The following is a 20,587-nucleotide window of genomic DNA, read 5'->3' on the forward strand; positions in this document are numbered from 1 at the left end:
GCCATTCCACGCACTCATGACTCTATGCGTAAAAAAAAAACACTTACCCCTGACATCTCTGTACCTACTTCCAAGCACCTTAAAACTATGCCCTCTCGTGCTAGCCATTTCAGCCCTGGAAAAAGCCTCTGACTTTCCACACGATCAATGCCTCTCATTAACTTGTACACCTCTATCAGGTCACCTCTCATCCTCCGTCGCTCCAGGAGAAAAGGCCTAGTTCACTCAACCAATTCTCATAAGGCATGTTCCCTACTCCAGGCAACATCCTTGTAAATCTCCTCTGCACTCTTTCCATGGTTTCCACGTCCTTCCTGTAGTGAGAAGACCAGAATTGAGCACAGCACTTCAAGTGGGATCTGACCAGGGTCCTATATAGCTGCAACATTACCTCTTGGCTCTTAAACTCAATCCCACGATTGATGAAGAAAATGCACCTTATGCCCTATTAACCACAGAGTCAACCTGCATAGCAGCTTTGAGTGTCCTGTGGACTCGGACCCCAAGATCTCTCTGATCCTTCACACTGCCAAGAGTCTTAACATTAATGCTATATTCTGCCATCATATTTGACCTACCAAAATGAACCACCTCACACTTATCGGGGTTGAACTTCATCTGTCACTTCTCAGCCTAGTTTTGCATCTGATCAATTACCGTTGTAACCTCTGACAGCCCTCCATATTATCCACAACACCCCCAACCTCTGTGTCATCGGCAAATTTACTAACCCAATCCTCCACTTCCTTATCCAGGTCATTTATAAAAATCACAAAGAGTAGGGGTCCCAGGACAGATCCCTGAAGTCACTGGACACCAGCCTCCATGCAGAATATGACCCATCTACAACCACTCTTTCCCTTCTGCAGGCAAGCCAGTTCTGGATCCACAAAGCAATGTCCCCTTGAATCCCATGTGTCCTTACTTTCTCAATAAGCCTTGCATGAGGTACATTATCAAATGCCTTGCTGAAATTCATATACATTACATCTACGGCTCTACCTTCATCAATGCCACATCCTCAAAAAATTCAGTCTGGCTCATAAGGCATGACCTGCCTTTGACAAAGCTATGCTGACGATTCCTAATTACATTATGCCTCTCCAGATGTTCATAAATCCTGCCTGTCAGCAACTTCTTCATCAACTTACCCACCACAGATATAAGACTCACTGGCCTATAATTTCCTGGGCTATCTCTATTCCCTTTCTTGAATAAGGGAACAACATCTGCAACTCTCCAATCCTCTGGATCCTCTCCCACCCTCATTGATGATGCAGAGATCATTGCCAGAGGCTCAGCAATCTCCTCCCTCACTTCCCACAGTAGCCTGGGGTACATCTCATCCGGTCCCAGTGACCTATCCAACTTGATGCTTTCCAAAACCTCCAGCACATCCTTTTCCTTAATATCTACATGCTCAAGCTTTTCAGTCCACTGCAAGTCATCCCTACAATCACCATCATCCTTTTCTGTAGTGAATATTGAAGCAAAGTATTCAATAAGTACCTCTGCTATTTTCTCTGGTTTCATACACACTTTTCCACTGTCACACTTGATTGGTCCTATTCTCTCATGTCTTATCCTCTTGCACTTCACATACTTGTAGAATGCCGTGGGGTTTTCCATAATCCTGTCTGCCAAGGCCTTCTCATTGCCCTTTCTGGCTCTCCTAATTTCTTTCTTAAGCTCCTTCCTGTTAGCTTTATAATCTAATGGATTCCTACCATCACCTAGTTTTTTGAACCTTCTGTAACCTTTTCTTCTTGACTAGATTTACAATAGCCGTTGTACACCACGGATCTTCTACCCTACCATCCTTTCCATGTCTCATTGGACTGTAGCTACTCAAAACCACATGCAAATATCCCCTGAACATTTGCCACATTTCTTCCATACATTTCCCTGAGAACATCTGTTTTCAATTTATGCTTCCAAGTTCCTACACGAGAGCCTCATATTTCCCCTTACTCCAATTAAACATTTTTCTAACTTGTCTGTTCCTATCCCTCTCCAATGCTATGGTAAAGGAGATGGAATTGTGATCACTATCTCCAAAATACTCTCCCACTGAGAGACCTGACACCTGACTAGGTTCATTTCCCAATACCAGATCAAGTACAACCTCTCCTCTTGTAGGCTTATCTACATACTGTGTCAAGAAACCTTCCTGAACACACCTAACAAATTCTGTCCCATCTAAACTCCTCACTTTAGGGAGATGCCAATCAGTATTTGGGAAATTAAAATCTCCCACCACAACGACACTTATTATTACTCCTTTCCAGAATCTGTCTCCCTATCTGCTCCTTGATGTCTCTGTTACTATTGGGTGGTCAAAAAAAATACCCAGTAGAGTTATTGACCCCTTCCTATTCCTAACTTACACCCACAGTGACTCCATAGACAACCTATCCATGACTACCTCCTTTTCTACAGCCGTGACATTTTCTCTGATCAACAGTGCAATGCTCCCACCTCTTTTGCCTCCATCCCTATCCTTTCTGAAACATTTAAAGCCTGGCACTTGAAGTAGCCATTCCTGCCCCTGCACCATCCAAGTCTCTGTAATGGCCACAACATCATTGCTCCAAGTGCTGATCCACGTTCTAAGCGCGTCCACTTTATTCGTGATACTCCTCGCATTAAAGTAGACACATCTCAAACGTGTCCCTTCTCTATCACCTGCCTATCCTCCCTTTCACACTGACTCCAAGCATTCTCTATTTGTGAGCCAACCTCCCTTTCCTCTGTCACTTCACCTCTGTTCCCACACCCCAGCAATTCTAGTTTTAACTCTCCCCACTAGCCTTAGAAAACCTTCCCACCAGGATATTGGTCCCCCTCGAATTCAAGCGCAACCTGTCCTTTTTGTACAGGTCACACCTACCCCAGAGGAGGTCCCAATGATCCAGAAATCTGAATCCCTTCCCCCCCGCTCCAATCTCTCAGCCATGCATTCATCCTCCACCTCATTCACGTGGCACAGACAGTCATCCTGAGATTATTACCTTTGAGGTCCTGCTTCTCAACTTCTTTCCTAACTCCCTGTAGTCTGTTTTCAGGACCTCCTCCCTTTTCCTACCTATGTCATTGGTACCAATATGTACCACAACCTGTGGCTGTTCTCCTTCCCACTTCAAGCTATCATGGATGCGATCAGAAATATCCCAAACCCTGGCATCTGGGAGGTAAACTACCATTCACGCTTCTTTCCCGTATCCACAGAATCGCCTATCTGACACCCTAACTATAGAGTCCCCTTTCACTGCCACCATCCTTTTCCTTTCCGTACCCTTCTGAGCCACAGGGCCAGACTCTGTGCCAGAGGCGCAACCACTGTTGCTTCCCCCAGGTAGGCCGTCCCCCCCGCCCAACAGTGCTCAAGCAGGAATACTTATTGTTAAGGGGGACAGCCACTGGGGCACTCTCTAGTACCTGCTTCTTGCCCTTCCCTCTCCTGACTGTTACCCACTTCTCTGTCTCCTGTGCTCCCGGGGTGACCACCTGCCTATTGCTCCTCTCTGTCACCTCCTCACTCTCCCTGACCAGACAAAGTTCATCAAGCTGCAGCTCTAGTTCCCTAACGCGGTCCCTAAGGAGCTGCAGTTCGACACACCTGGTGCGGATGTGGTCGTCCGGGAGGCCGGGAGTCTCTAGGACCTCCCACATATAACACTGAGCACAGAAAACCGCCCTCACACATATAATCTCTGCCTTTATTTTAAACAAATAACCTACCTTGCCTCGACCCTTTATCGCCAATGCCTCTGTCTCCCACTACTCTGTTACCCACGCCTCTGGTGCCCGCTTTGTAAATCTGTCTTCGTTTTAAACTCTTCCCACTGTTCTCACTGGCCGACCTCCACGCAGTTGCGCAGTCGTGACCTCTTCAAACTGCTGAAGAAATAACCGTCACCTTTTCAACTCCATTCGCTTTTAAACTCTTTCCATTGTTCTCACTGGCCGACCTCCACGCACTTGCACAGTTCAAACTGCTGAAGAAATAACCGTCACCTTTTCAACTCCGTTCGCTTTTAAACTTTTTCCGTTGTTCTCACTGGCCGACCTCCACGCTGTTGCGCAGTCGTGACCCGTTCAAACTGCTGAAGAAATAACCGTCACCTTTTCAACTCTGCCTGCAACCTTCCAGTAAATCATTTTGCAATCTTTCCCCTAACTTATGTCCTTCAAATAATAGGGTGTCCAAGCGTGGCTTCACCAATGTTTTGTTCAACTGCAACATAATGTCCCAACACCTACAGTTATTGACTTGGTTGACAAAGACTAGAGTGCCGAACACTTCATTTTCCATCCTGTTTACTTGTAATGCCACTTTTGAGGAGCAGCATACCTGCACTCCTAGGTGCCACTGTTTAACAACCCTCCTCGGGGCCCTTCTGTTCACTGTGAAGGTTCTATCCTCATTTGTCTTCCTGAAATGCAACACGATGCATTTACCTAGACTGAATGCCATTTGCCATTTCTTGACTCACTTCCCCAGCTCATCAAGATCTCCTTGTAAACTCATCAACTGGGTGACCCTTGCAACTTAGCAACCCAGTCTCACCCTGTCATATATTTCCTCTGTTCTGTCTATCCATACCTCTCCCATTCTCTCTGCATTTTGAAATTAAGTTGTTTCCTGTCCTTCCCATTTCATTCAAAGGGGCTTTCAGTTTGAAGTGTTAACTGTTTCTCTTTCTGTTGATACCATTTCACCTGCTAGGTGTTTACAGTAAGTTTTACTTTAGTTTTTCTGAACACAGTTATTTGTTTTATTTTCATGAAAATAGGAAGCAAGACCAGTAAAGTTGACTGTTCATATTTGAAGGAACCAATTACATGGATAAGATTTTGGGGTTGTGTTCAGAAGGCAGTGTAGAATAGGTAACCAGTTTTGTATGGAATGGTGGGGCATTTAAGACCAGTATAACTCCATTGATCTGGAATATTTGAGACTTTAGAGCTGGATTTTCTTGACTATCAGATGTTATTTTATTAACATTCCTATACAAAGTTAATTCACTTTTTCAAGTCACAAGAGAGTGCAGGAATCAAAACCAGATAAGCTGGATAGAGTTATCAAATTATAACCGACGTTTCGATGACAAACTCACTGTCTTCATCAGGGATGACAAAACATCGGTAGTAATCGATACCTGTACCTGGCTGGTAGCCCGAGAAGATTTTACTTGTCCTGTACTCCAGGAAAGCACTAGATCCTTTTTCAAAACCAGATAAGTTTCAAGGGAGGGCTGAACAGAACCCAGTAAGCTCAAGGGAATGCAGGATTTGGGCCCCCACCAAGTGGTTGGGGAGAATGGGATCTGGAGACTTGGGTGAGTAGAAGAGAGTGTGGGAACCAAGGTCCAGGTGAACAGAAAGTGTGAAGATCAGAGAGTGAACCAGATGCCAGAGTATTAAAATTTACAAATAGTCAAGTAGCGTATTGTTGGAATTTTACTAGTACAATGGCTAGAGAGGCAAATTCCAAGTATTATATAAAGCTATGGTGATATAGCAAGGAAGCAATTCTTACAGCCCAGCTCATTCTTGCCAACCAAGATATCCATCTAAATTAGTCCCATTTGCCAGTATTTGGCCCATATCCCTCTAACCCTTTCCTATCATGTACCTGTATGAATGTCTCTTAAATGTTACTTATTGTACCTGCCTCGGTCACTTGTTCCATGTATACACCAAACTCTATGTGGAGAAACTGCCCCACAGGTCTGTCACTTGCACCTTAAACTTTTATTTGTTAAAAAGAAATCCGTCAGCTCCTAATATTTATTATTGGTGATTGAAGAAGATATGTTGGGAAGCAAAGATGGCAGTGTACAATGCTTGTTCACCAATGCTTTACAGCAGTGAGACCTGGACAACATATGCTAAGCAGGAGAGAAGGCTCAACACCTTCCATTTAAGGTGCCTTCATCACATCTGGGGCATTTTCTGGGGAGGTAGAGTACCCAGTGCTGAGGTTCTCTCTTATGTCAGTCTCCCAGTATGTACAGCTTGCTCAGGAAGTGTAGGCTGAGCTGACTGGGCCATGTCTGCCCCATGCAGGATGGCCAAATTCCAAAAGTCATCTTCTTTAGTGAGCTGGCTTCAGGCAAGGGAAGCACTATCCACATGCAACTGCACTGCAAGTCTGTCTGCAGGCGGGACATGAAGGTGCTGGACATCAACATGGAGTCCTGGGAAAATCTTGCAGTCAACTGCACCAATGGAGAAGCTCCCTGAAACAGCACCGTATCTCAGGCAATGAAAAATCCCTGAAAGCAGCAGAAGACAAGCAGGCCCATAGAAAGGAATGCTGCTTCTCCAGCAGAGCTGAGACCAGTTTTAGATGTGACCTTTAAGTTAGAGACTGCCACTCTCTCATTGATTTCATCAGCCACAAATGGTGTTGCACCAACAACGCAGATAGCTAAGATGCAATGTCCGTGGTCAGCCTCGACCAATGGAGGGCCGTGTGTTGGGAGGGAGAAAGAGAAGGTGGTGAGGGCTATCTCTGCCTTCAGGATGACCTTGGACTAGCATACAGATGGGAATGAGGCAGCTGGGCTTCAAGTCTTCCGGCTGATGTGGGAATTTTTCCTCCTCTTGCACTTCAGCAGGATTAGTTGCTAAAGATTTAATTTCTCTGATATTTTGTTGGTGTAACTCGGGTTAAACAATATGGAGAGCAATTGTGTTGGATAGTGTGTCTGTCGATTGAAAAAACCGGTTGTTTTATAAATATTTGTGATCAAGTATTTACATCTGTCATTTTTGAAGTAATACTTAATAAGTGTCTTGGATTACAGGCTTGCATTCTTTGAAATTAAATGCCAGTTCTACAAGAGAAATGAGTTGATGGTTGCTGCAGGTAGACATTATGGTGAACAAGTAAGTGCTTTCTCTTTCCAATTGCACCAGCAGTTTTCTGCTGTCAGAACGATCACTTTGCCTCGGTACAAATGTCCACAGATGCTGACATTCCTGATGGTTTCTTTGTTCATTGTTCTTGTTTAGTACAAGTGTGTGACAGGAAGTGGCTATTGTTCCTCTCCCACCTTTACAGTAACCAATGGACTCCCCTATTCCATCCACATGGTGGCAGGTAGCAACGTGACTTAATTAACTGGGGTTGTTAGCAGATAGCAAGCAATGCTGAGCAACTTGACCATAGAAACATGCAACAAATGTGATCTAAATCCTCATTTTGTACTTTGATTACCTTAATCAATTTCCTTAACTTCACCACAGTTAGCTTTCTGCACCATCAAAACTACTTTTGTGAAACTTATTTGTCTCTGCATACTTGAAAGTATGATTTGATGAATTTTCAGAACTCCCAAACTTTAAGCCCCTGCATAAGAGGATGGCAGAAGAATCATGAAGTTCAATGAAGCTACACAAGGAAGAAAATGGGATGAGTGTAGATGGGTGTTTGATAACCAGATAACATGGTGATCCTAAAGGCCTGTTTCCATTCCTTGCAACTCTAACATGATGATACATCGCAATTTAAAAATACGTTCAATTGGTTAATAAAGCTCACTAAACATCTCTGAAGACTTAACCTGGTCCCAACATATCGATGCAGCTAGAAAGAAGGCAGGATATTTGACTATATTTCATTAGGAATGTGAAGAGATTTAGTTCATCAACAAAAACACTCAAAAACTTATACACATGCACCATGGAGAGCATTCTGACACTGTCTGGTGTGGGGGGACAGGATTGAAAGAAGCTGCAGCAGATCGTAAATTTAGTTGGCTCCGTCTTGGGTACTAGCCTACAATGTACCCAGGACATCTTCAAGGAGCGGTGTCTCAGAAAGGTAGCATCCATTATTAAGGATCCCCAGACCCAGGGCATACCCTTTTCTCATTGTTACCATCAGGTAGGAGGTAGTGAAGCCAGAAGGCACACACTCAGTCATTCAGGAACAGCTTCTTCCTCTCTGGCATCCGATTCCTGAATGTACATTGAACCCGTAAACACTACCGCACTTTTTAAATATATATTATTTATGTTTTTGCATGATTTTGATCTGTTCAATATACATATACTGTAATTGGTTTACTTTATTTTTCTTCTGTGTTATGTATTGCATTGAACTGCTGCTGCTAAGTTAACAAATTTAACATCAGAAGCCGGTGATAATAAACCTGATTCTGATTCTTCTGATATACAGTAGTGCTAGAAACTTTGTGGACCTTTTAGAATTGTTTCTAGTTCTACATAAATATGGCCTAAAATGTGATCAGATCTTCATGTGTCCTAAAACTAGATGAGAAGTCAATTAAATAAATAACACAAATAAAACATACTTGTTCATTCATTTATTGAGAAAAATGATCCAATATTGCATGTATTTGTTGGGAAAAGTATGTGAACCGTTGTTTTCAGCAACTGATGTGACCAAACTTTTCCAGTAACTGTTGATCAGTCCTGCACATCAGCTTGGAGGAACTTTAGGCCATTTCCCTTTACAAAACTGTTTCAACTCTGGGATGTTGATGGGCTTCCTTGCATGAACTGCTCGCTTCAGGTCTTTCCACAACCACAACATTTCTATAGGATTAAGATCAGGACTTTGACTCAGCCATTTCAAAACGTGAAGTTTCTTCGCTGTAAACATGAATTGAATTGACTTTATTACTTATATCCTTCTTATACATGAGGAGTAAAAACCTTTATGTTACGTTTCCGTCTAGATGTGCAATTTATAGTAATTTATAATAAATAGTATGTACAACAGGACAGTTAGTATAACATAGAAGTACAGTGGTAGACTGACTTGTGCGCTTGGGGTTGTTGTCTGGCTGCATGACCCACTTTCTCTTGAGCTTCAGTTCAGGGATGGATACCTTCACATTTTCCTGTATAATTTGCTGGTACAATTCAGAATTCATAGTTCCATCAATGATGGCAAGCTGTCTTGGTCCCGAGGCAGCAAAGCAGCCCCAAACTATGACACTGCCACCAGCATGTTTCACAGATGGGATGAGGTTCTTATGCTGGAATGCAGAGTTTGCTTTTCACCAAACATGATACTTTTCACTTAAGCCAAGAAGTTCTATTTTGGACTCAATATCCACGAACATTCTTCCAAAAGCCTTCTGACGTATCCACGTGGTCTTTAGCAAACTTCAGACAGGCAGCAGTGTTCTTCTTGGAGAGTGGTGGCTTTCTCCTTGCAGTCCTGCCATGCACACCATTGTTCAGTGTTTGTCTGATGATAGACTCATGATCATTAGCCAATGCAAGAGAGACCCCTTAGATGTTACCCTGGGGTTCTTTGTGACCTCCTGGAATATTACACACCTTGCTCTTGGGGCGACTTGTTGGTCGACTGCTCCTGGGGAGAGTAGCAATGATGTTGAATTTCCTCCATTTGTATACTAACTGCCTGACTGTGGATTGGTGGAGCCCAAACTCTTTAGAAAGGGTTTTGTATTCTTTTCCAGTCTAGTGAGCATCAACAGCTCTTTCTCAGAGATCCTCAGAAATCTCCTTTGATCAAGGCATGGAACACTTCCAAAAACCTGTGTGGTGAAGATCAGACTTCGATAGTGAAGATCCAGTTTTATATTCTTAATAGGTTCTTAATAAGAATACTATATTGTTAATAATAGGGCAGGGCCTTACACACACACACACACACACACACACAAACACACACACGCACGCTCTCTCGCTCTCTCTCTCTCCCCCTCCCCCTCTCTCTCCCCCCCTCCCTCTCTCCCTCTCCCCCTCCCTCTCCTGATTGTCATCCCAGTGATTGAAACACCTGACTCTAATTGCCCCTTTTAATGAACATACAATCCTAAAGGTTCATGTACCTTTTCCAACAAATATATGTAATATTGCATCATTTTTCTCAATAAATAAACAAACAAGTATGATGGTTTTTTTCAGTTATTTAACTGGATTTTCTTATCTAGTTTTAGGACGTGAGAAGATCTGATTACATTTTAGGTCATATTTATGCAGAAACAGAGAAAATTCTAAAGGGTTCACAAACTTTCTAACACCATTCTAAGAACTTTAATATGTGCATTACAGTAAGATTTAAACTGAGCAAGAGAATACATTTCAGAATTGAAGAAAGACCAGTCAGTTTAAAAAAAGAAGCAAAAAGTTGTGCTAGATCTTAGCGGTTTTGTCTAAATGGCGACAGAGTCATCTCATGATCCCTGCCAGATCTCATGAACATAAAACATTCACACAGCCAAAGATGCTGTATTCAGATAGAATGGTAGAATGTAAAGGTCCTGCCTCTTGTTGGGTTGATGTAGAAGCTCCATTGAACGTTCATGTTCTGACCAGTGTTGGTGAATAATTTAACCAGTATCTTCCAGAAATGCTCAGCATTAATGCCTCTCCACAAGCAGTATCTGTCAAGAGAGCAAGTTAACATTTTAGGCTGGTGAACTTTCACCAGAACTACTTGTCTTTGAGAAGGCCACCAACTACTGTCTGACCAGCATTATGTTATGATACGGACACAGGCTCTTCAGCCCACTGAGTACCTCTTACCATGATCCGCTTATTTATATTCATCTACTTTTACTTTCCCCAGATCCTACCACATACTCTCACCTCCTGTTGCTGTTTTCTGAAATGTGCAAAACAGTCTTGCTATTAGAATGTACGTGATCCAGCCTGGTTAAAAATCACTAACAAAGCTTTCTCATGGTTTCTCCCAGTTTCTAAAACAAATGTACGTGCTTGTTTTGGGATTGGATGTTCTTGGAAACCCATTTGGCCTTATTAGAGGACTTTCAGAAGGTGTAGAAGCATTTTTTTATGAGCCCTTCCAGGTAAGACAGTGAGAAAAGAATTCAAAATGTTGTCTATGATTTTGAAAAGTTTGTCCATGTTTTAATGCTCATGATACATTGTAAATGTTGCAGGGTGCAGTTCAGGGACCAGAAGAATTTGCTGAGGGTCTTGTTATAGGAGTGAAGAGTTTGCTTGGGCATACACTGGGTAGGTGGCAGAATTCTGTTGAATATACCTTCAGCCGAGCTGATATTTGAAATCTGTGTCTCTCAGATAGTTTCATAATCACACTATCGTATACGAGATTTGAATCTAACTTCTGCCACGACACTGATGCAGAATACATGTTATTTTATTCTGTGCAGGCGGTGCAGCTGGTGTGGTATCGCGAATCACAGGCTCAGTTGGAAAAGGTTTGGCTGCTATCACAATGGATAAAGAGTATCAGCAGAAACGTAGGGAAGAAATGAACCGTCAACCCAAGGACTTTGGGGAAAGTTTGGCCAAAGGAGGAAAAGGCTTTTTACGGGCAAGTAGAATTCCTGTTTTTAAAAGAGTTCAGTTTTATGCAACACTAATTGTAAAAGTTAAGGGCAACGCAAAGATGATCTAGGTCTTTGGTCCAGTTGTGTCATTGGATGAAATCATGAATCCTTATGCCATCTTCTACCCGTGTCCCTAGTCCCTCTGGTTAATAGCTTCAAAGTCAACTCCAGTTTAAAGTCAACAATTGACACAGCATCAGTTGCTGTCTTGAAGTAAGATTTTAAATTTGTACCATTTTAAGACTGTGTCTTTCTCTCCATGACTGCCCCATCAGGCCCCAGTATATTAACAATATTAGTCATATCAAGACTATTCACTTTGTTTTCTTTTCTGATTTATCTACAAAACTGCACAGATATTGATGGTGTGGCCATAATTAACCTAGTTCAAGTTAAATTGTCATTCAGCCATGCACATGTATACAGCTAAACAAAACAGTGTTCCTCTAGCACCAAGGTGAAAACACAGTCCATACAACCACGCAATAGTGCATATAAAATAATATTAGCACATATAAAATACTGTTAGCAGTTCGTGAGATGCTATTACAGCTTAAGGCATCAGAGTTTGGAGTTCAATTCTTCCTGAGAGAGTGTGGGTTTCTTCCAGGTGCTCCAGTTTTCTCTCATTTTTCAAAGACATATTGGTTAGTAGGTTGATTGGTCATTGTAAATTGTCCTGTAATTAGACTAAAGTTAAAAACGTGTGTTGCTGGGTGGTACGGCTAGTTGGTCCAGAAGAGCCTGTTCTGCGCTGTATCTCTGTAAAAGCACCTGGTTTGATGGTGCATGGGATGTTGTCCTGTAGCAATGTTGGTGGGTAGCTATAACAGGCAAAGCTGTGGCATGAGGGCCTGGTCCTGGGACATGGCATCAGTGCACCTGTTCTCTCCCACACTGCCTACGGTGTCTTCTCCCCTGGGTGGCTGTAACAAGTGACGTCACAGCATGAGGGCCTGGTCCACATAACAACTGAGGCCATGCAGCTGCCCCGACATTGGTCTTGCCAATGAGCTAGATTTGCAGTACTTAGTGTTACCAATGTTCATCAGTGTCTCACGATCACAAGAACGCTTAAGACAAACATTTGCACCTTTTGTTGGATTCAGAGAGGCTACTGCTGCGACCTAACTCACCACTATTCTACTGCATGAACTAAGTCCTTCTTACTGAGTGGAAAATGCTTTTGTTGCTTGACCCAACTTTAAATCAGCATGTTGTCATGTGTGACATCTCAGCATCAGAAATCTGCGACTATTCTAAACTGGCAAGATTTTGTGATTGACACAAGCAACTAGCCAAATTGTACGAGGCTGTATTAATTTGGGTTTTTTTTTGTCTTGGACTTTGTTGCAGCTTTCATTGTAGGTTATAGCAGTCACTGGCAGCTGGATGAAATTTTCTAGTCGGCTTGGCTATCATTTCCATTAGACCAGCAATTTTACATCGGAGGTCAAATGTCAAGTTTTGCCTGCTTTGATCCCATTCACAAAGGCATAAGAAAATACCAGTAGACTATTAGACCCTTCAAACCTATTCTGTCATTCAGTATGATCATGACTGATCTCTCCCAGGTCCTGTCCTCTCTTTTGTACCAATTGCTAATACCCCTCAATTGCCTGATCAATTTATCTACATCCTTTTTAAATCCCTTCAGTGACCCAGCCTCCATAACTCTCCAGAAGAGGGAATTCCAGAGGTTCACTACCCTCTGTAAGATAAACTGGAGATTCTGCAGTTGCTGGAAATCCTGAGCAACACACACACAAAATGTTTGAGGAACCCAGTAAGTCAGACAGCATCTATGGAGGGGAATAAACAGTTAATGTTTTGGACCACGACCCTTCCTCTACAAGATAAATGTCCTATTTAATTTTAAATGACTGGTTCATACCTTTTAACTATGTCCCCTCATACAGTGACTCTGCTAGTAGTGGAAAAATTTTAACACTTACCCTGTATTACATCCTTATGACCTAGTACGTATCCACGCGATCACCCTCATTTTAGACCATAAGACATTGGTGCAAAATTAGGCTTTTCAGCCCATTGAGTCTGCTCCGCCATTTCATCATGGTTGATCCATTTTCCTCTCAACCCCATTCTCCTGCCTTTTCCCTGAAGCCTTTCACACCCTAATTTAATAAGAATCTATCAACCTCCGCCTTAAGTGCACTTAATGACCTGGCCTCCGCAACCGCTTGTGGCAATGAAATCCACGGATTCACAACCCTTTGGCTAAAGGAATTCTTCCTCATCTCCGTTCTAAATGAGCATTCCTCTATTCTGAGGTTGTGCACTCTGGTTATAGACTCCCCCACTCCCAGAAACATCCTCTCCACATCCATTCTATCTGGGCCATCCAACATTTGATAGGTTGCAATGAAATTCCCCCCCCCCCCCATTCTTCAAAACTCTAGTAAGTACAGGCTCAGAGCCATCTAATACTCCTCATATGATAATCCTTTCGATTCCAGAATGATTTTTGTGAACCTCTTTTTAAACCTTCTCCATTGTTAGCCCCTTAGATGGGGTGTCCAAAACTGCTCATAATGCTCACAGTATTGAACTCAAAAGAATACTCTGTCCATTTGTCACAGGACCAACCCTGTTATCCCCAGGAATTAGCCAGTGAAAGTCTTGTGGATTACTTACAATGTCAAGTATGTCCTTTTTAAATTAAGAATCTCACCAACTCCCTGTACTCTTCTTCCCCATTTGTAAACTCCAACCACACCCCTACAATAAAGATAATATTCATTTACTGTCTTAATTGATTGCTGAACATGCTTACTAACTTGCTTATGACTGATACCAGAACACCTCAATTCCTCTGTACTTGTAGTCATCGAATAATGCCACATAGAAACTGGCCCTTTAGCCCACCTCATCCATGCTGGCCAAGAGGCCTTTCCAGGCGTATTTGTCTGCATTTAGTCTATATATCTCTAAACCTTTCCTCTCCGTGTATCTGTCCAAATGAGTGTTTACCTCCTCTGGCAGCTTGTTCCATATCCCACCATCTTTTATGTGAAGAAGTTGCCCCTCGGGTATCTTTGCAATCTTTCCCCTCTCACTTTAAAATTGTTACATCTAGAACATAGAACAGTACTTCTCTCCATTTAGATGTCCTCACTTAAGTCCTCATTCTGAAGTTCATGATCTCACATTTTCCCACATTAAGCTCCATTTGTCCAGCTTTTACGTGCTCTACATCCTGCTATGGTGTGTCATGGACATAGACATTGAATACTAGAGCACAGGAACAGGCCCTTCAGCCTACAATATTGTGCCGAACCAGCTTAAAAAGTAAATTTAAAAAACTCCCAAAAACTAATACCTCCTACCTAAGTAATGTCCATATCCCTCCATCTTCCTCATATTCATGCGCTTATCTAAGTGTCTCTTAAAATTCTCTAATGTGTTCTGGGTGTAATCAAAAGTCTCATCTACAGTGTCTTCAGCTTCCCAGATGATCCTGAGTATATCCAGCTCCAGTTATAGTTCCTTGATTTGGTCAGTCAGGAGCTGAAGTTGGGTGCACTTCCCACATATGCATTCATCAGGGAAACCACCAGGTATCTTGAATTCCCAAATAGTGACAGGAGGAGCATTCCATCCTGACTACTCTGTACAAAAAAAAATACAGACCTTTACAGTCAACGGGAAAAAGAACTTGCATTTTCTCATCTTTTCTTGCCGAAGCCTGTTAAACCAAAGCCTTCCCACTCTAACATTGACACATTTCGACAATGGCTGCTCTGCTTGACCTTACCTTCCTTTTATTTGCTGCATCTGAAGCGACACTTACTGTGCCTACACAGCTGCAAAAGACTGGTCTATCTACAGCTAGCTATCCCGCGCCCCCCTCTCCCTCCTCTCCCCCCCCCCCCCCCCCCCCCCCCCAGATATACTACTTATGATCTCCAGCTTGTGGAGAGATGTAAATGAAGTTGGGAGATCACTGGTGCTTCAGACGACTTTGCATCAGTATCTTACTAAGGTAGAAATGAGCTGATATGGGAGATGACTTATTTTATTAGTTGACTGCATTTCTTTGTTCTTTATTGTTGTTCTGTGTTCCAAGATACTGAATCAGTGCCAACAGTATAATTTGGTCTGAAGTTACTAGTTTTGTGTTGCCTTAAGTGATCTTGCCTCCTTCTACAGGAATGGAAGACACCTTAGCACCCTTTTTCTTCATGGGAAAGCACTGACTTGCATGTCATTTGAAGTACAACGAATAGTCAAAATGTGTTTTGTATGCAACATGTCAAGGAGGAGGTTTTGTTTTTGTAACTCAGTAAAACAGCAGCCTGCATCTTTAACTTTGGCAGGGAGCTTCTTAGAGGACAGTTCTTTTATTTTTGGTATCTGAACTTAATTAGAATACATTGCAAAATATTCAGAACTATTTCAGATGTTTGGTATAACTTCATTGCTTCCCATTTCCACTTCCTTCAGTGGTATAGCTGATAATGTTTTACAGGACAAAGAACAGCTCATGAAGATCATTGGGCAGGACAACTGTACTAATCGATCTTCATTTTGAAGTTATTAAAGTTTTTTTTGTCATGGAGTCGTGGTCATAGAATCATTCGGCATAAAAACGGGTCACTCGGCCCAAGTTATCCATGTTGACTAGTAAGGGACTTTCCATCTCCTTGCACTTCATGCTAGGAGGTAGAAGGCCTATGTCTGAAACATTCATCTAAACATTTCTTAAATGCTGTGTCCCAACTTAAACCACTCTCTCAGGCAATGCATTCCAGGTATTCACCACTCTGGGTGAAGATGGTCCTCCTGAGATCCACTCCAAGTCTCTTCCCCCTTACCCGAAATATAAGTCCTCTATTTTAACTGCATTTTATGAAGTTGAAGCACAACCTCCCTACTTCTGTATCCCATTAATCCCATGCCAGTATCCCATATGCCTTCCAACCCATGTTGTCTATCTGCATTTTTACCTTCAATGATCTCTGGGCTTTGGCTTCAAGGTCCTACTGTTCCTCAAAGCTCTTCAAGACAGCCTAAGCCTTTTACTCTATCAACAGTTTTGCCAGTCTTTGTGTTGTCTGCAAACTTATTGATCATCCTCCCTATATTCACATTTACAAATATGAACAGCTTAGATCTCAACACTGGTCCCTATGGGACACCACTAATTACAGATACCCAATTACAAAACAGCCCTCTACCATCACATCTTTCTCTAATGCCAAGCTAATTTTGGATCCAGTTTGTTAACTTTCCCTGGATTTCATAGGCCCTAAGCTTTTAAACCAGTCTTCCATGCAGGACCTAATCAAAGTCTGTCACATCACATCGACTTACCTCATCAATACACTGTTATTGCTTCAAAGAATTTAGTCAACTTAGCTTGACAGGTTCTTCCCTTGACAAAGCAATGTTGATTGTCCCTGATTAGACCTTGCCTTTCCAACCCAACATTAATTCTGTCAATCAGAAAATTTTCATTATCTTCCCTTGTTTTGAGACCTTATTTTTTCATTACTCAATGAAACTTATCATATGTATATTTTGAGCCGCTTTCCATGATGGCTTATCATGTCATTTGATATATTGCATCATGTAAAAAAATTATTTCTAAATGTTTGTTTTTTCAGGGAGTAGTGGGAGGATTTACAGGAATAGTCACAAAGCCAGTGGAAGGTACGTGTCCAAATGTGAATTGTGGTAGATAATTGAAGAATATTGTTGATATAAATTCTGATGAAGGGTCTCAGCCCATAATGTTGACTGTTAGCTCTTTTCCAGCATTTTTACTCCTGCATGTTTTTGTGTGTTGTTTTGGATTTTCAAATGCAAATTTTTTTGTGTTTGTGATATTGATATAAATTGATCCTTTGTGTTAATGAATTCCTTAATTCTGCTACACAACTTGAGTTTATTGCCATATACATAAGTACATGTGTGCTTAGATGTAGTAGCATCATTGGCACATACAATCATATAAGACCATACCACATAGGAGCAAAATTATGCTTCGCCAATCTATCACGGCTGGTTTATTATCCCTCTCAACCTCTTTCTCCTGATTGCTCTCCTTAACCTTTGACACCCTTCCTAATCAAGAAATTATCAACCTCCACTTTAAATATATCCAATGACTTGGCATCCACAGTTGTCTGTGGCAGTGAATTTCACAGATTTACCACTCTGGCTAAAGTAATTTGTCTCATCTTTCTTCTAAAGGGGCATCACTATATCCTGAGGCTGTGCCCTCTAGTCCTAGACACTCTCACTATAGGAAACATCCTCTCCACATCCACTTAATATTCAATATTTGGTAGGTTTTAGTGAGGTACCCCCCTTTCTTATAAACTCAAAGCGAGTACAGGCTCAGAGTTATCAAAAGCTCCTCATGCATTAATTTTTTCATTCCTGTCATCATTCTCATGAACCTCCTCTGGACCCTGTCCCATACCAGCACATCCTCTCCAATGAGGGTTTCAAAACTGCTCACAATATTCTAAGTGTGGTCTGACCTACTTTTGTATCTGCAAACTTAGCCATAAAGTTAATGATTTTGTCATCCAAATCATTGATATGTAACGTGAAAAGAAGTGGTCCCAACATTGACCCCCCCCCCCCCCCCCCGCCCCGCGGAACTTAAGTAGTCACCAGCCAACCGGAAAAGGCTCCCTTCATTCCCACTCTTTGCCTCCTGTTAGTCACTCAGTCTTCTATCCATGCGAGTATCTTTCCTGTAGTATCATTGGCTCTTGTTAAGAAGCATTGACAAAATGTTACAGAGTTCTTCTGAAAATCCAAGTAAACAACATCCACTGATGACCCTTTGATGCTTTTGCCTGTTATTTCCTCAAAGAATTCCAAAAGATTTGTCAGGCAAGATTTTCCCTTTAGGAAATCATGCTGATTTTGGCCTATTTTATAATGTATGCTGAAGCCTCATCCTTATAATAATGGACTCCCAACATCTTCCCACCCACTGAAGTCAGGTTAACTGGCCTGTAACTGCAATGTAGTCCACCTGGCTCAGGTGACTTGTCTACCTTTAGACCTTTCAGCTGCCCAAGTACCTTCTCCTTAGCAATAGAGACCATCACTCGCTCCTGCCCCCTGACACTTTCAAATTTCTGGCATGCTGTTAGTGCCTTCCACAGTGAAGAATACACAAAATGCATACTATGTTTGTCCATCATTTCTTCATCCCACATTTTCCAGCGGTCCAATTTCCAATCTTTCCTCTCTTTCACTATTTATTTATCAGAAAAAAAGCTTTTGGTATCCTCTTTTATATCATTGGCTAGTTTACCTTGATATTTCATCTTTTCTCTCCTTATTTTGTTTTAGTTGCCTTCTGTTGGTTGTTAAAAACTTCCCAGTCCTCTGCCTTCCCACTAATCTTTGCTATATTATATGCCCTTTCTTTTGCTTTTATGCTGTCTTTGACTTCCCTTGACAGATCATATCCTCCCATTACAATACTACTACTTTCGGATTTACCCTCTGAATTGCTCGCAGAGACTCCAGTCGTCATCCCTGTTAGTATCCTCTGCCAATCAACTTTGGCCAACTGCTGTAATTCCCTTTACTCCACTATAAATTAATATGTCTGATATTAGCTTCTCCCTCTCAACTTACAGTGTGAATTCTATCATATTCACTGCATCCTCAGGGTTCATAGAAACATAGAAAACATACAGCACAGTACAGGCCCTTTGGCCCACGAAGCTGTGCCAAACATGTCCCTGCCTGAGAACTACCTAGACTTTACGCATAACCCTCTATTTTTCTAAGCTCCAAGTAGCCATCCAGGAGTCTCTTAAAAGACCCTGTCGTTTCCAGCTCCACCACTGCCACCGACAGCCCATTCATACTACATACTATATGTAGGCCAAATACAGGCAAATGAAACTACCTCGGGAAAACACCTTTTTTATGTTGTGTAACTCTGTGATACTCTATTATCATGGCCTTTCAAGTGAAAAAAAATGACTTGTCAGTCTTTCCATCTGATAATCAATCATCTAGCATATTGGCTCCAATTCTGCGTTCTTTCATAATATTTAATAACCTATTGTCTGCCATTTTATTTGTTTCCCCGATATTATTGCTAGTTACAACGTCAACAAAACAGACCAATTTGTTAGCTGGTTTTTCTTCCATGGAGGACCTGGCCTTTAGTCAAGTCAAGTCGCTTTTTATAGTCATTTCGATCATAAACTGCTGGTACAATACACAGTAAAAATAAAACAACATTCCTCCAGAACTATGGTGCTACATGAAACAACACAAAACTACACTAGACTACAGACCTACACAGGACTACATAAAGTGCACAAAACAGTGCAGGACAGCACAATAATTAATTAATAATTAATAAACAAGACAATAGGCACAGTAGAGGACAAATTTCAATACAATAATAAATGATGTAGATGTCAGTCTAGACTCTGGGTATTGAGGAGTCTGATGGCTTGGGGGAAGAAACTGTTGCACAGTCTGGTTGTGAAAGCCCGAATGCTTTGGTACCTTTTGCCAATTGGCAGGAGGGAGAAGAGTTTGTTAGCTTTGCGGGAGCAGCATGTGGTGTAAATGTCTGTAATGGCGGGAAGAAAGACCCCATGATCTTCTCAGCTGACCTCACTATCCGCTGCAGGATCCAAGATAGTGCAATTCCCGAACCAGGCAGTGATGCAGCTGCTCAGGGTGCTCTTAATACATCCTCTGTAGAATGTGGTGAGGATGGGGAGTGGGAGATGGATTTTTCTCAGCCTTCACAGAAAGTAGAGGCGCTGCTGGGCTTTCATGGCTATGGAGCTGGTGTTGAGGGACCAGGTGAGATTCTCCGCCAGGGGAACACCAAGGAATTTGGTGCTCTTTTTGATCTCAACGGAGGAGCCGTCGATGTTCAGCGGGGAGTGGTCACTCCATGCTCTCCTGAAGTTAACAACCATCTCTTTTGTTCACATTCAGAGACAGGTTGTTGGCTCTGCACCAGTCCGTTAGGTGCTGCACCGCCTCTCTGTATGCTGACTCGTCATTCTTGCTGATGAGACCCACTACAGTCGTGTCATCGGCGAACTTGATGTGATTTGAGCTGTGTATTGCTGCACAGTCGTGGGTCATCAGAGTGAACAACAGTGCACTGAGCACACAGCCCTGGGGGGGCCCCCGTGCTCAGTGTGATGGTGTTGGAGATGCTGGTTCTGATCCGGACTGACTGAGGTCTCCCAGTCAGGAAGTCTAGGATCCAGTTGCAGAGGGAG

The 20,587-nt window shown here is 42.3% G+C and overlaps 1 protein-coding gene across 1 annotated transcript in view; it reads left to right on the forward strand.

The window, feature by feature from the left end:
- The window catches only part of vps13c (vacuolar protein sorting 13 homolog C), a 389,552-nt gene that overhangs the window by 309,660 nt on the left and 59,305 nt on the right, over positions 1-20,587 (forward strand). Inside the window, 5 exon segments of the mRNA XM_073024838.1 lie at positions 6,816-6,897; positions 10,710-10,823; positions 10,917-10,992; positions 11,151-11,318; positions 16,962-17,003. Coding sequence (XP_072880939.1) covers positions 6,816-6,897; positions 10,710-10,823; positions 10,917-10,992; positions 11,151-11,318; positions 16,962-17,003 — 482 coding nt within the window.

The sequence above is a fragment of the Hemitrygon akajei genome, chromosome 21 (assembly GCF_048418815.1).
Source record: "Hemitrygon akajei chromosome 21, sHemAka1.3, whole genome shotgun sequence".
Lineage (NCBI taxonomy): Eukaryota > Metazoa > Chordata > Chondrichthyes > Myliobatiformes > Dasyatidae > Hemitrygon > Hemitrygon akajei.